General features: G+C 66.4%; 1 protein-coding gene across 2 annotated transcripts in view; it reads left to right on the forward strand.

Annotated features, from left to right (window-relative positions):
• NACC2 (NACC family member 2) overlaps positions 1 to 12,449 on the forward strand; it is a 64,344-nt gene extending 51,895 nt beyond the window's left edge. For both annotated transcript variants that reach the window (XM_058302735.1, XM_058302734.1), the window contains exons 3-6: positions 5,470 to 5,634; positions 6,967 to 7,072; positions 7,428 to 7,525; positions 8,447 to 12,449. In XM_058302735.1, the coding sequence (XP_058158718.1) occupies positions 5,470 to 5,634; positions 6,967 to 7,072; positions 7,428 to 7,525; positions 8,447 to 8,952 (875 nt within the window). In that variant the 3' untranslated portion in view covers positions 8,953 to 12,449. The remainder of the gene's footprint in view (positions 1 to 5,469; positions 5,635 to 6,966; positions 7,073 to 7,427; positions 7,526 to 8,446) is intronic.
• Positions 12,450 to 15,009: the final 2,560 nt, after the last annotated feature.

The raw sequence follows: 15,009 nt of genomic DNA on the forward strand, positions 1-15,009 counted from the left end.
TGAAAGAGGATGAAAAGGCCGCGTTCTCCCGGGCGGGTCCCTCGGCCACCCTCTTTCTCTCCTGGAGGCTGTCAGAGCTGGCGTCACGCCCCGGGTGCTTCGTCCGTGCGCCACGCGTGTGGGAACGTGTGTTCTCCCTTAAAAGGCGGCGCTGACGCAGCTCCGCGTGCACCTTGCTTTGTGTCAGTTTAGAGGCACCTTGCGTCTCGTCCCCAGCACAGACGGCCTCGGCTCAGTCTTCTGCGGTGCTCCCTGCTGTGTCTTGGGGTCCCCGTGGGATGCAGTACGTCAGATCGATCAGAGCCGCGGCTGGCGGTGGAACGTAGACCCCAGAGAGCGGACGCAGGCCTCGGCGCCCGCGCGTGTGTCCACCGCAGCCCCACGGCAGCTGGAAGCAGAAACTACCCGAGCTCGGCGCCTGATGGCGGGGGGCTGTAAAGGGGGGTTGCTCGGGCCCTCGGGTCCGCAGGGGCACAGCCCCGGGGGCTCAAGGCCGCACGCCGTCCCTCTAGTACAGCTGCAGGCTCGGGGACCCCGACCACAAATTCAGGGGTCCCGTCACCCCCCCCCCATCTGTAATTCACTGGACCGACACACGGAAGTGGTGGAGCGCAAACCCCAGAAGGGACGCAAGGACAGATGAGAAAGGGGGCCAGGGGGGTCTCGGGCTAGGCTCCGGCCTCCTCCCGTGTGGAGTCAGAACCCGACACCCTCCGGGCACAGGTCTTCTCAGTCGGGGTGCCCTTTGGGACTCGGAAGACCCCCAGTTTCTGGGGGTCTCCCGACACAGGCAGGGTTGCTGAATCCGGGTCCACCTGGTTGAACTCATTCTGTGACGCCCCCCAGGGGTGGGGGAGGTGGGCGCCTCGGAGCCCCAGCCGCACTCACCTGCTGGGGCTGGCTCCGCCCATCTCATTTGCATATGAAGTCAGGTGTGGTCCCAGGCTTGCCCCCATGGCAAGTCTCAGAGATTCCGGTGCTCTGCCCGGGGCGGGGGCAAAGCCAGGTTTCCCGGCACCCCTGCAGTGACGTGTCCGCAGCCCGGAAGCCCCGCGGCTCCGTCAGCCCTGCACCACGTGTGACCGCCCCGTCGGCCCTAGTGAAAGAAGCCCGCGGAGGGGTGACGAGCAAGTGGGTTAGAGCGCCCAGGGCAGTGGGAACGGTGCCTTCCTGCCCGGTGGGTGCAGAGCTTCTGTTAGGGGTGACGAAAAATTTTGTCGTTGTGTTGTGAGTGTAATTAATGCCCTTGAACACCAAAACATGGTGAAATGCCAAAGCTGGGGCGTCTGGGGGAGGGGGCCAGTCGGGGCTTCTGGAGTCTTGCAGGGTCTGGTGGCAGACCTGAGCGAGAGAACTGAAAGAGCAGGAGAGACAGAGCCTGGTGGTCTGGGCGGACCTCAGTTCCAGGGAGGGACGTGCCCGGTCTGTTTGGGCAGGAAGTCCCGGGAGGCGGCCTGTGTCCCGAGCACTGGCCGGTGGACCCTGGGTCCGGGCGTCCTGCGCTCTCGGCGTGCGTTTGGTGTGGCCGCTCTGGGATGCTGTGGGGATGGGGCTTCGCGGGCCCATGTCCTGTAGCGGCATCTGTGACCCCTCGGCTGGGAGACCCGGGGCCTGGCACCTCCCTCCTGGGGGTCGGAGCAGCCGTGGGTGGCGAGGTCCCCCTGTGATGCCCCCGTTTCCGTCCGTATCTCGAGGTTCCTGTCCTCTTGGTTTCTCTCCAGGCTCGTTTGGGACCCTCCGCTCCCCTTTTCACGGGTGTCGGGTGTTTCTTTTCCCCTTTGCACACCCACCGGAGCAGCCGCGGCGTGGCGTGGTTACGCGGCATCTTTTTGGCACGTACAGGAAGGGCGAGTCCACTTTCCATCCCGCGCCGGGGGCTTGGGTGTCTGGGGTGGCGTGGAGCGAGGGGTGCCCCGGCTGCCGGTGGCAATGGGCTCCTGTTACTTGGGCACTTCCTGGGTGCTGGGTCTGCAGCACATGGCAGGGGTCGATCAGTGCTGCACGTGGGGGTCTGAGGACAGCCCCCTGGTCGCCCGTGGGACCCCGCGCAGCTGCGGCAGCACCTGGAGAGGAAGGGGCGCCTGCAGCTGGCAGGCCTGGCCCCGGCGTCGGTGAGGGACACCCGGGCTGCCCCGTGGCTCCGTCCCGGATTCCTGGGCTCTGCCCTCCCCCACGGCCGGAGCTGCTGCGCTGAGCCCGCAGAGGCCGTGCCTGCGTGCTGGGGTCCCCCGAGGAGCTCTGCTTCCCAAGGCCTGAGGGCCCTGCATCTACGCCCCAGGGCTGGTCGGCTGGCGCCTGCTCTACTTGTTAACACTCTTACGAGTTCAGTGTCATGCAGATTTTCACATGTGGGGTTCAGAGCGGGGCAGTTTCGTCATCCCCAGAACCTTCGTCCTGCTGCCCCTTATGGTCACAGCCTCCTCTGGCCCTAGTCCATCCCGGGCTGTCCTCCGTTCCTGTGGTTGTGTCTTGGAGCGGGTCCCATCAGCGGAATCTTCCAGCGTGTCGCCACTCCACGCCAGCCTCCTCCGCTTGGCACATTGAGCTTGAGATTCGCCCAAGTTGTGCCTCTTCTTTTTACCTCCGAGTCGTCCACCTGCATACGGATTTATCCATCCACCCGTTGTGAGACCTTCCGGTTGTTTCCGCGTGGGGCAGGTAAGGCTCGAGTGGCTGCCGACACCCGGTTGGGTCTCCGGCTGACTCTGCCCCTGTGCCTTCCAGCGGCGCCCGGTGCCCGCGTCCCGGGCTCTGCCCCCGCCAGTGCGCGGAGGCGCCCGTGCTTTCAGCTGCAGCCTCTTAGTAAGCGTGAGGTGTGACCTCTGGCTTGAATGTGCATTTCTCGCGTGGCGGAGGCGTGGGGCGTCCTCCTGTGCTTCTGCTAAGATGCCTGTCTGTCCGAATCTTTGGCCTACTTTTTAAACGGGAAGTTGTGCGTTTACGGACCAATCTGCATAAAATACAGACCGCCGGTCTGCCTGCCGCCTTTTCCACCGACGATTGTCCTAGTAGCCAGAGTCTTGCGTGGTTTATGGCCGATGGCGTGCTGACTCGTGCAGTTCTGAGAATTGGTGTGCCCCAGGGACAAGGCCTTCCCGCCCTCTCCGTGGTCGGCTCTTTTTCTCCCTGTCCGCAGCTGGTCTTGTCCCCTGCTCTGAGCAGGGTCTCCGGCAGAACAGAAGTTTGTGCTGCTGATGAGGTGTGGTTTATCGATTGTGTCTTCTGTTATGTCCAAGCTTTTAGTCTAACCCAAGGTCGCAAAGATTTCCTTCTCTGCCTTCTTCCGAAAGTTTTGGTTTCCTGTTTAGCATCTAGGTCTGTGGTCCATTTGGGGTTAAGTTTTGTGCCAAGTTTGAGGCCCTGCTCGACGGCGGGGGCGGGGGGGCGTGGCGGCGTGGCTCGCCCCGCCTGGCTCAGTGTCCCCGCGGCACCTCTCCGTGGTTGCGCGCCTCCACTTTTCAGGACCTGGTCACCCCCTCGTCGGCTGACAGCTCTGGGCTCCTCCACCTTCGGGGCCGGTGTGGCGGGGCTCCCGCGCGGCAGCCCGTCCCTTGGTGCTTTGTTCGCCCTGCGTGCCCACATGCACTACCATTCCAGATCCTTCTGCCGTGACCTTCAGGACTGATTCACCTTCCGGCGTTGACTCATCTCGCAGTAAAACAACTAATTGCTCTTTAGAGTGCTTGTTTCCAGAACTCACAGTGCCGTGACAGGTGGGGGAGAGCAGGACCAAGCGCCAGCCTGGCCGGAGGTCACACCTGACCCCAGTGGCCACCCTGGATGGCCAGGGACACGGGCCCCCGTGCCGCTCCTCGCTGCGGCGAGGCTCCGGGGTTTCCCAGCGCCTGCCTGTGGCCCTTTCCTCCTCTCCAGGGCTGCCCACTGGGCTTGGGCGCCAGGTGGGCCCTGGGCGTCGGCTCCTGCGGCCGCACTGGGGGGTGGGCGCCGCAGGGAGATGCCCGAGCACCTCTCCAGATGAGCTACAACTTGGGTGGGGTATTTTTAGCTGGCGGCAGTATCCAGCACATGGCAAGGCAGAAATAGAAGCCGCTTCTTTCGTTGTTCTGGATCGACAGTCCCTGGTTGTTGGGGAGCGGGCCGGGGGGGCCGGCGTGTGGGGCGCAAACAACTTCTGCTGTTGAGAAAAACACCTCCCGTGGCTGCGGGTGCAGGCGCGGACTTATCCCCGTTGGTGAGCGTGTAAATGCCACGGCGTGCGCCTCCTCGTTGGCGTAATCACGGGCTGGCGGGGCGGTAATTATGTTTCAAAATATCACCCAGATTGTTTTTCCTGTGTTCCCGAAGCCCCCGGGTAATTCCAGGTTTTAAGGACTCCTGCTCTCTCACCCATCTGTCCCCCTCCACCTCGCCCCCCCGAATGCGCCTGATGGGAAAACGCCGCCCCGGTCCCCCCCGCGGGCAGGCGGGGCCCTCGGCTCCGGCGTCTGTGAACTTGGGAAAGTTACTCCTTCTCTCCCTGTGCCCGGCAGGCCTGGGAAGGGGACCCCAGCTCCGCCGCTGGCAAATGGCAGGTGTGGGCCTGCGTGTCCCTGGGGTAGGGCGGGCACTGCAGGGGGGTGTCCGCCCCTGTGCCCGCCCCCGTCAGTACCTGACAGTGGTCTGGGGATGCGTGGGGCACTGGCCCTCCAGGAGCGAGGGTCCCCGACCCCTCCCGCCAGAGCTTGGTCCAGAGAGAGACCTGGGACGAGTTCGTGCCGACGCGGCTCCGGCTTCCAGAAGCCCTGGGGTGGGGGTCAGCTGGGGTCCCCTGTGCTGGGAAGGGCCTGCAGCGGGAGGGACCCGGAGCCCACCGCACAGGCAGGTCCTCAGCCGGACCTCCAGGTGTCCTGGCGCCACCCCCCAGGCCCGTGAACAGGAACCGCTGTCCAGGTAGGCAAGCCCTGGCCAGAGCCGCCGCCAGGCGCAGGTCGCGGCCAGGTGGACGGGGCCTCGCCGCACAGCCAGGTGTGCCCCCCCAGAGGCCCCTGCTGGCCACAGCTGGCCGAGCAGGGTGGCCACAGGTCAGCAGCCTGCTGGCGTGGCTCGCCAGGTTTTGGTGTGAAGAGTGCTGGACTGGTGGGGTGGCCCGTACGGTGTGTGTGAGGGAGGAGCTGGTTTGGGGCTGGTGCGGGGGCAGCCGTGGGTGACCCCTGGGGCCTGAGGAGCCGGGGTGGGGGCCGTGTCTATGCTCTGGGCCCGCCCTCCACAGGCGTCCATCTGTGCCCCCCACTGGGCCTCTGTGTGCCTCGAGACACCCCGTGGGAGCTGCGGGGTGCCTGGGCAAGTCTGCCCTGTGGGTCATGGGGTGGTGGGGTACATGGGGGTGCAGGGGGCTGGCTTGGGCTGGCCCCGCCCCCTGCCATGCAGCTCGGACAGCACCCTCTAGTTAACCCCGCCCATCCTGACTGCACCCTGCCCCTGCCCCGCCCCCGACGCCCACCTCACGGGGACCCCATTCTGCTCCCACAGTGCAAGAGAAGCCGGAGCCGGTGCCGCTGGAGAGCCGCTCGTGCGTCCTCATCCGCCGCGACCTTGTGGCGCTGCCCGCCAGCCTCATCAGCCAGATCGGGTACCGCTGCCACCCCAAGCTCTACTCCGAGGGGGACCCGGGCGAGAAGCTGGAGCTGGTGGCAGGTGAGCCCCCGCCCCCAGCCTAGCCCGTGTGCGCACGGCCCCTCCTGTCGGGCTTCTTCTCTGGAGCTGAGAACAATTTCCTCATCACCAGGCAGTCAGAAAAAGAGGCGTCTTCCCTTTCCTCTAATTTCCTCCGGGAAGAATGTGTCATTAGGAGGAGTTATTCAATTGAATTAATTTAGCATTTTAATTGATTCCCCTGGGCTGGCTGAGCTGGTGATTGGCAGTTCTGCAGGCACAGCCGAGCTTCGATTTGGGGCACAGATGAGCCGTGGTGGGTGCGGCATCCTGGCTCCCCCAGGCTCCCCACTGCTACACTGCCCGGTGTTTGGAGGCTGCGTGTGGCAGTCCCGGGCAGCGCAGACGTTTCCAGGCGAGGAAACGCTCTGGGGTACCCAGAAGCCCATCAGGGCCAGGTGCCTTTGTCGGGAATCCGAGCCTTTCCTGGGTCAGGATCGCTGGGCCCCGCAGCTTCCTTGGAGGTTTGAGGCTTTCGTCGCGCCGTCCAGTAACCTCTTCCCCCGGGTCACTAGGCGACCCCCGAGCCCCAGCCGGACAGCACCCGTGGGCACCCTTCCTCCACGAGCCCTGCATGTCCACCCCTGCAGCCGCGCCGCGTGCCGGCCCCGTCCCCCAAAGCAGCAGGGCCCGTGGTGGCCTGGCCATCCTGGCAGGGCAGGGGCACTAAGGGATTGGCTCCAGGGGTCCCGGCGGGTGGCCTCGGGGTCATGAGGCTGGGTTCTCCTTTCCTGTGAGGTCCACTGCTGGTGGACGCCAGCCCCCTCTACACAGCACTTCCCGTCCCGTCTGTAGCTGGCGTCTGGCCACGGGGAGCGGGCCGTGTCGGCTGGGTGCTAGCCAGGGCCAGGGAGATTCCCGGGAGACCCGCGCTGGGTGGGCCCAGGCGAGGCCTCAGAGAGCCCCTCGGCTGCCCACTGCCCTCCACAGCGGCCTGCCTCCCGTGCCAGCGCACGGCTGGGTGGGCTTCCCCAGCACCCCACGCGCCCTGCGCTAGGTCCCATTCTGTGGGGTTTGAGGGGCACGGTGGGGGCACGTGGGGGGGCTGAGCCTTGGGACAGGGACGGCCGGGCAGCTGCGGGGGCTGGAATTCCGGATGGGTTGGAGAAGGGGCCGAGCTCCCAGGGCCGGAGAAGCCGGTTCTGGTTTAAAGGACGTGGAGTGGACGGTGAGTCCGTGGGTTCCAGAGCAGGTCCAGGAACGGGGCGGACTGGAGCGTTTGGGGGAGAGTGGATGAGCTGGGGAGCCAGCGAGGGCGCGGGCCCGGCCCCCTGCTCGCCTGCTTGGCCTCAGCCATCTGCTCGGCGCCCACAGCCTCGGGCGTCTACATCACGCGGGGCCAGCTGATGAACTGCCACCTGTGCGCAGGCGTGAAGCACAAGGTCCTGCTGCGCAGGCTCCTCGCCACCTTCTTCGACAGGTAGGTGCCTGGGGGGCGCGGGGCTCCCCTTCAGCCCTGCCACCTGCAGGGCGGAGGCCGGGGGTTCCGGCAGGGGCGCGGTGCCTGGGCTGGGGGTTCCTGGCAACACCGCGGGGCCTCCCCGAGGCGGGCTCCGGGGGAAGGGTGGGCGCTCCCGGCCCTTCCGGAAGGGCCGCGGACTCCCGCTCCCACCCTCCGCTCGGGCCACTCCCACGCCTTCTGCTGCCGGGGCGAGCACGGGCGAGCACGGAGGCGACTTGCCCAGGCCGCGAGTGGCCGTGGGGCGGCCAGGCGAGCTCCTGCGGGGAGGCCCAGCCCCCTAGCATGGCCTCAGTGGCCCCCGTCCATCCGGCAGGAACACGCTGGCCAACAGCTGTGGCACCGGCATCCGCTCGTCCACCAGCGACCCCACCCGCAAGCCCCTGGACAGCCGGGTCCTGAACGCTGTGAAACGTGAGCCCCAGGGCCCAGCTGGGGTGCGGTCGAGGGGTGCACGGCCCCGGGTGGGGCGGAGCGCAGGGGGTCCCGGGCGGGTGTGGTCGAGGGGCGTGGGCCAGAGGTGGGGCGGGGCGCAGGGGGTCCCGGGCGGGTGTGGTCGAGGGGCGTGGGCCCCAGGCCACCCAGAGCTCCTCGCCCGGCCTGGTGCTCAGGGCTGGCAGGGGCGGGAAGTGAGCAGCTCCCGAGAGCCAGGTCTCAAGGTGTTAACGTGTTGGTGCGTTGCCAAGCGTGATGAATTCAGCTGCAGAACTATTTTAATATGTGAAATAGATCTAATTTTCCTTTTTGAACAAAACCCCTTATTTACATTCTGAGGCTATTTTGAGCGTTTGCCATCTGCTCGGCCGTCTCCTGCCTCCGCGCCCGGGCGCGTGGGGGCGGCGCGCGGTCCGGCTCTGCAGCAGACCCCCGGCCCGGCCCTGCACCCCGGGGCAGGGCGAGGCGCCTGGGCCGGGCTGGCCCACCGCTGGTCCTGGTAGCCTCCGCAGCGAGAGACAGGCTCTTTTTCTTGTTTCTTTAAAAAAATAGCTTGAGGGCTCTTTTTTTTGGAGCGAAGAGGGGAGCCTAGAGCAAAGAGGGGAGCCGGGTGGCGGGTAATTACAGTCCCAAAGCGCCGGGGGCCGGGGGTGGCTCCGGCGGGTGCTGGAAAGGGGGGGTGCGCTGCTGCGGGCAGAGCCGGTCTGAGTGGCGGGGGCTCCGGGGCAGGGGCGAGGATTTGATTGATGGTGGTGGGAGGCTGTGGGCCCCTGGCCCGGGGATCCCCCCAGGCACCCCGACCGCACCCTTGCGCGTTCAGGCCTTGGTTGCTCCCAAGGGCGCGTGGAGGCATGCGGGGGCCGCGCCCTGACCCCGGCTGTCTCCGCGCTGTCCCCGCAGTGTACTGTCAGAGCTTCGCCCCCAGCTTCAAGGAGAGCGAGATGAACGTGATCGCGGCCGACATGTGCACCAACGCCCGCCGCGTCCGCAAGCGCTGGCTGCCCAAGATCAAGTCCATGCTGCCCGAGGGCGTGGAGATGTACCGCTCGGTCATGGGCGCCGTGGCCGCCGGCGCGCCCCTCGACCCCGAGTTCCAGCCCACCGCCGCACAGGGCTTCGAGCAGCGCCTGTTCGCCGAGCGCCGCGGCGACCCCGCCGCCCTGGCTGCCCTGCGGACTGACGCGGCCGGCGGCGACCTGAGCGCGCCCGCCGCCGACCCCGCCTTCGGGGCTGCCGAGGAGGCCGACGCGGCCGGCTCGGTCATCCAGGAGGTGGCCGCGCCCGAGCCGCCGCCCGCCGCCGGCCAGAGCCCCGCGCCGCCCTTCGAGCAGGGCAGCGCCGGCTCCAGCCGGCCCGCGACGCCGGCATCCCGGCGGCAGGACGGCGCCTACGCGGGGACTTTGTAAGGGGCGCGCGGGCGCCGAGGCGGCGTGCGCCACCGCTGCTTGCATGTGATACTAACCCGATGTGACCCGCCACTCACCTCCTGAACTGCTACTGTTGCCTGAAAAAAATGTGATTTTTATTCTGCTTGTATTTAAAACCTATGAAGGAAACCATTGCATTCGTTACACTGTAACCGGGGGGCCCTGGTGGCCGGAGGCAGGACGGCCCCCCCCCCCAATATTCCCAGGTTAGTCTCAGCTGTAGCTGCCCCTCCCCCACGGGGTGGGGGGAGGCCCCCGGGCCGGCCCTGCTCCCGCCCGCTTCTTGGTCATCCTGCCCAGAAGGTGCGGGCCACGCGGGGCTCTTGCCTTGCTGCGGGACCCCCAGTGGCCCCCGGGGCGGGGGCGGGCTGGGGGGCCGGACCCGGGGGTCTGCATGTATATTGACGTGGGGCAGGGGGCAGGGCCTCTGGCTGTGCCTGCCCCCCACGCCCGTCCCCACCGCCGACACCCCTCGGCTCTGCGGCCCACCATCCGCCCAAGCCCACCGGCCCCCCGGGGCTGTGCTGCTTTGGTTTGGGTTGTAACCGACGTCCATTTCCTATCTTCCCCGGAAACTTACCAAGCCAAAAGAGCCAAGATGCACGTGGGCCAGTGGGTGGTAGCAGGGGTGCTGACCCCCAACCCCCTCTCCTGGGGGCGGAGGGGCCTGGGAAGGCTGGGCAGGTGGGGCGAGGCTGGGGGTCCTGGCTGGGGGGAGCCACCAGGTCGTGGCTCTCTGAGGTGGCGGTGCTAGCTCTGAAATTAATTTTAGCCCCGCTCTTCCGTCCTGGGGCCGCCCCTCCTGGGGGCCCCCACACCTCCCCCAGGCCTGGCCAGTGATGACCCCCTCCCATACCAAGGCCCTTGGGGCTCAGTCTCCCACCACGCCCGTGGTGGAGCCACGCGCCCCCCCCCCCCCCGTCTGCCCCTCCCCTCGCTCCCTGCCCACCTTCCCCAGGGGAGGGCCGGGCTCAGCATGGGGTCTCCCAGCGCTCCCCTGATGACCAAAACCCTGAGGCCCTCCGTTAGCCGGAGGCCCCCCGGGTGGGGGCTGCTCCGTGACCCCTTCATCCCGCCGTGCCCTGCCCCCGGCCCTGGGAGGGGTCAGGGCCGTCGGGGGCCACCGCGGGCCCCCAGCTCCCGCTCCCCTGCCCCGGCCCCAGGTGGGTCCGGGGACCAAGTCTTCCTGGAGCTGAGGGAGGCTCAGGGCTGGGCCATGGGCACGGGGCGGTGGGCGAGGTTGAGCCGTGCCCCCCCCCCCCGGGGTTTTCCTACATCTCCCCCCACCCCCCCAAATTTGCACTTTAATTTGACCATCACCGGGGACCTTCCGGAGACCGACCCGCCACCCTGGCCGTCCACAGGGCTCTCTCCCCTCCGCTCCCAAGGGGACGCGGCCCCCCGCTCCCCACGGCCGGGGCGGGCAGCGGTGCTGCCGGGTGGCTGAACAGAGGACGCCCGGCCGCCGCTCAGGCTCGCACAACGTCCCGCGGCCGTCGCCCCCGTCCCCGACTGTAATCGCCGTCTGTTTAGTTCTGGGTAAGGGAAGGCAAGAGTTATAGGTAACACTTTAAAAAATAATACTACTAAATGTGAACGGGTTCCGCGCCCTGGGCGGGCCGGGCCGAGCGATTTGCACTAGCGCCCGCGCCGGCGGGCCGTGAGCGTTGGCAGACGTGCGTGGCTGATGATTGTATCTGGAGGGGCGGGTGCCCCCTCCGCACCCTGAATGTACTGCGGGCGGCGGGCGGCGGCGGCAGGGGCCTGGGCTCCGAGGAACCTTCCAGAGTGCCTTAGCATCTTTTGATCATTTTTTCCCAAGGAAACCCAATTTCGCACCCCGGACCCTCCCCGCTCCTTTGTTTACAAGACGACTAATTCCAGAATGGGGGCTCTTCTGTCCCGCGGGGGACCCTGTAGGCCGAGGCGAGACGCTCAGTATTTATGCCACGTCTGCACCTTTATTCCTAAGCTTGACGATTAGCAATATGCATCCACTATATAGAGTATTCTAAAGCTACACTATAGCGGCGCCGTTGCCAGGAGGGGGCGAGGCCCGGGCGCGTGGAGCCCGGAGGCGGATACTGTGAGCTGGCACCTCGGTACTTGAACCCCGTCTTGTTCTCTGCACTGTCCGGACTCGGCCGAGTCCTCCGTGGTTGTCTGGCTTTGCGTTGGATGTTACTCTCTTATTTTGCCCTGAACGTGGAGAGAGAGGCTGGGGGAGTGGGGGGAGCGTCCTGGGGGGGGCCCGGCCACCTGCGGGGGATCGAGGGGAGCTCGTCTGAGTTCGCCACGAAAGCTGCTTCCTCGGGGATGTGTGGGCAGCAGGCGGGTGGCCGTGCCGGGCACTGGGCAGGGCGGCTGGCGGAGCCTGTCCCCTCTGCGGGATCGGCCGTCCCTCACCCGCCGTGAGACAGAGCCGCGTCGCCGGAACCTTCTCGCCGTGCCCTGTGGTCCGCCCCTCTCCGGCTCTGCCCGGGGGACCCCTCTAGACAGGCTCTTTTCTGGGGGAATCTCTGTCTGCCGTGGACACGGGCCCACTTGACCGAGAGCTCGGGGCGAGCCCGTGTCCGCCTGCGCGGGCGGCGCGTCCTCCGCGCAGGGTGGCGGCCTGGTGCCGTCTGGGCCGGAACTGCGGTTGGAGAGCGCCGCTGCTGTGCCAGCCTGGGTAGCGAGGGCGTGGTGCTGGTGGTTCAGAAACAGCCAAGGTTTGTGTTTGTTTTGTTTTGAAAAAAGACAGGGAAAATGATGCAAAATGGAAAGCATTAACGGAATTGGCCAACCCACTCTGATCGTCGCTCCATTGTTAGCGTTTTGCACACGATCGTGATTTCTATGTCGAGAGAAGCCAAAACTTGCAATACTATTTTTAGCAGACAAAAAAAAATTGAGTATAAATGTAAAAGTATTTTTGACTTGAACATTTGGGTGGCATTTGATGCAAATAGAATATTAATCCTTCAGACAGAACGTTTTGGAAGAAAGACTTACCGAAGAGATGGTGGTTTGGGGTCTGTTTAGGGGTTAAAGTTGTACTGGAACTCATGACTGTTAACAAAGAAATACCTGAGCTAGAGGAGCTGTCCCTGCGCTGCCAGGAAGGGGCCGCAGTGCCGCGAAGTTTCAGCCACAAACGGTGATAAAGATGGTAGCTTTTGTTGTTTTTTGTTTTTGTTTTTTTTTTTTTTTTGTAAGAACGAGGAGCCTGCGGTGGCTTCCCTGTCCTCACTCCCTTTCTGTTTCATGTGCTGTTACTCGGTAGAGTCAAGACTGTTACTTTGTAGCCATGGCTGACATTGTATCAATAACTAAACAACAGAGACATCCCCCAGACCAGGGAACCCCGCGCTCCACTCTGCGCTGAGCCGTCCACGCGGTGGAATCCATCACCAACAAAAGAGGATGTGGTCGCTAACTGTAAAGCGCTTTGTAAAATTCACATTTACAAAATAATAAAGTCAGTTCAAACCGAAGTGCCTGGACCTTGCTTGGCGGGTGGGCTGGGGTGAGGCTGTGAGTCCCCTCCCAGAGTCCCGGTGACCTTGGTCTCTCTGGGCCAGCTCTACCCCCTCGTGGACGAGGCGCCCCTGCAGCAGGCCCCACATCTGTCCCTGGGTGCCCCTTGGTGTCCCACGGCCCTGGGTTTCTGAGCCCTGTCGAGCTGGGCCCCACCTGGCCCCCTGCCCAGTCACCTGCCGCCGCTGGCCCCCTCCTCCCAGCCGTAGTTGGACGCTGCTCTCACCGGCCTGTGCCTCAGCCTCCCCAAGTGGACGCAGATGCGGAGGGCAGGGGTCTGCAGGCTCCTTCACGGGCTCCTGGACGAGGCTTGGGGCACAGGTGGCGTGGGGCTGCATCCAGTTTCGCGTGGGCAGATCTGGTTTCCAAATGGGTCTTCCGGGGCTGGGAGCCCCTGAGCTGACCGAGTGCGTGGTTTGGGTGCCCTGGGGCCATGTGTCGGGCCCACCCTGCCCAGTGAGGGGCTCAGGCCGTCCTGGGGGTTAGGGGCCGCGGCTGCCCCGCCCCTCTGGGCCCTGGCTTAGTGCCCACGTGCTCGGCGTGGCAGCACACCTCCTAGATTGCCCACCCCAGCCACCACCGAACCCCGTGCTGCGTCCCACCGCCATCCCCACCCTTCCCGGAACCTTCCCAAAGGAAGGTTTACCCCTAAGCCACCGCTCCCAGTCTCTGCGCCACACGCCCCGGGCCAGCTCACCCCCCACACCTGCTCCATCTCGCCCACGTGGGTGGGTGGTCCCGGCTCATCAGCTCTGCTTAGCACCTGCAGAGGGCAGAGCTGGGTGGGGGGCAGCCACCCACCCTCTGGACCCCCGGAAGGCGGCGAAGCAGCAGCTGCCTTGCACCCCCAGCCCGGGCAGGTCCCCATCGCCTCAGCTGCTGGGGCAATGGGGGGGGGGTGCTGAGGTCTCCCAGACAAAGTGGCTTAAATAGAAGTGCGTCGCATGGCTCGTGGGGCCAGAAGGCTGGAACCCGGGGCTGACTGCCACTGTGCCCCCCCCCCCCGGGGTGCTCGAGGTCCCCCATCCTCCAGCTTCTGGGGGCCTCAGCGTCCCGCCCGTCCCTGGCTCTTCCGAGGACAACAGTCACCATGGACCAGTGCCCGCTGTGACCCAGGGGGCCCGTGGTGACACGTGGAGGGCCCAGTTTCCAGGCCACTGCCCAGGCGCTTGCCGTGTTTTCTGGGGCCACCATTTAATGCATAGCGGGGTGCTGGGGGGACGGTCTGAGGCCAGACCCAGGGCAGCCGCACAGGCCCCTGCCCAGGTGCTGGTGGTCCAGGAAGGGTGACCGGCCGCCAGCCATCCGTCCTGCCTTACAGCCCTTACAGCCCGACAGACAGCCGCGGAGCCGCGGGAACCTCTGCTGCAGCCTCCTTGTCCCCCCCGTGCCACGACAGTGGGACCCTGGGTCAGACCCAGACCCTTTTGAGATCAGGACAAGGTGGGGGGGGTGCTGCAGATGCCGCAGGTGCCCGGGAGAGGTGCGTGGGGGCCTGGCACCCTCTGGTTCCAGATGAGGCCTTGTGGGGGCAGCGCCAGGAGGAGGGGCCCTGCGAAGAGGGCGGAGGGTTGAGGCCTCCTGCAGCCCCCGAGACTGACAGGCACCCCCCATTCCATAGGGGAGACCGAGGCCCCAAGGGAGGGGTGCTGCCGGTGTCCCCTGCTCCTGACCTGTGCCCCCCTGCCACCCCGAGGTCCCAGCCACACAGCTCCTGTCACCTCTCGGCCAGCCAGAACCCAGCACAGGAGGGGCCCGGGCAGCTTGCCCACAGGGCTGGGCCGCTGGTGACACTGCTCGGGGTGGGGGCAGCTGCCCTGACTTCCCGGCCCCCTGGGGTGCCCGTGGCCAGCAGCGGCCGCTAGACCTGGGAGGGGCATGGTCAAAGTCGGGTGGAAACACCTGCCAGGGCTGGAGGGGAGGACAGCCTGTGTGGGGGCTTCCTGGCCCCTCCCCCGAGGGAGGCGTGCGGGGCTGGCCTGGGTGAGGGGGCTCCCGCAGGGGGCTAGGGAGACAGGAGGACATGCAGTGGACACGTGCCCTGGCCAGGCCTTCGCCTCTCCGGCTGGGGGACCGAGTAGAGCAGTGGTCCTGGGAAACCATGCCCAGCCTCGGGAGGCGGGCGGCTCTGGGCCTCAGTTTCCCCTTCTGTGGAAGGACGGGGCTTCCCCAGGAGTGGTGGCCTATCCTGTCCTGCCAGGTGAGGGCAGAGCCAGCCCCGGAGGGCCAGCCATGGACGTGGCCTGGCCCTGGCCCTCCCTGGGGGTGGGCAAGTACCAGAACGGGGCTCTGTCCAGCAGTGGCACAGGGGCCCCACAAGGCGGCTGGGGGCCAGGAGGCACGGGAAGGGCCCCCGCCTGGAAGCCGGGCCTGGGGGGCTCCAGCTGGGAGGCGCAAGGCCCCTGGCCGGCCCTCACCCGGCAGCGAGGAGGGCGGAGGTCAGAGGGTCCCTCGGGAAGCGGCCGTGGCTGAGGGACGGCACCCCAAGAAGCAGGGCCCTGGGCAGGGCGGGGCCTC

The sequence above is a fragment of the Dasypus novemcinctus genome, chromosome 8, assembly GCF_030445035.2.
Source record: "Dasypus novemcinctus isolate mDasNov1 chromosome 8, mDasNov1.1.hap2, whole genome shotgun sequence".
NCBI lineage: Eukaryota > Metazoa > Chordata > Mammalia > Cingulata > Dasypodidae > Dasypus > Dasypus novemcinctus.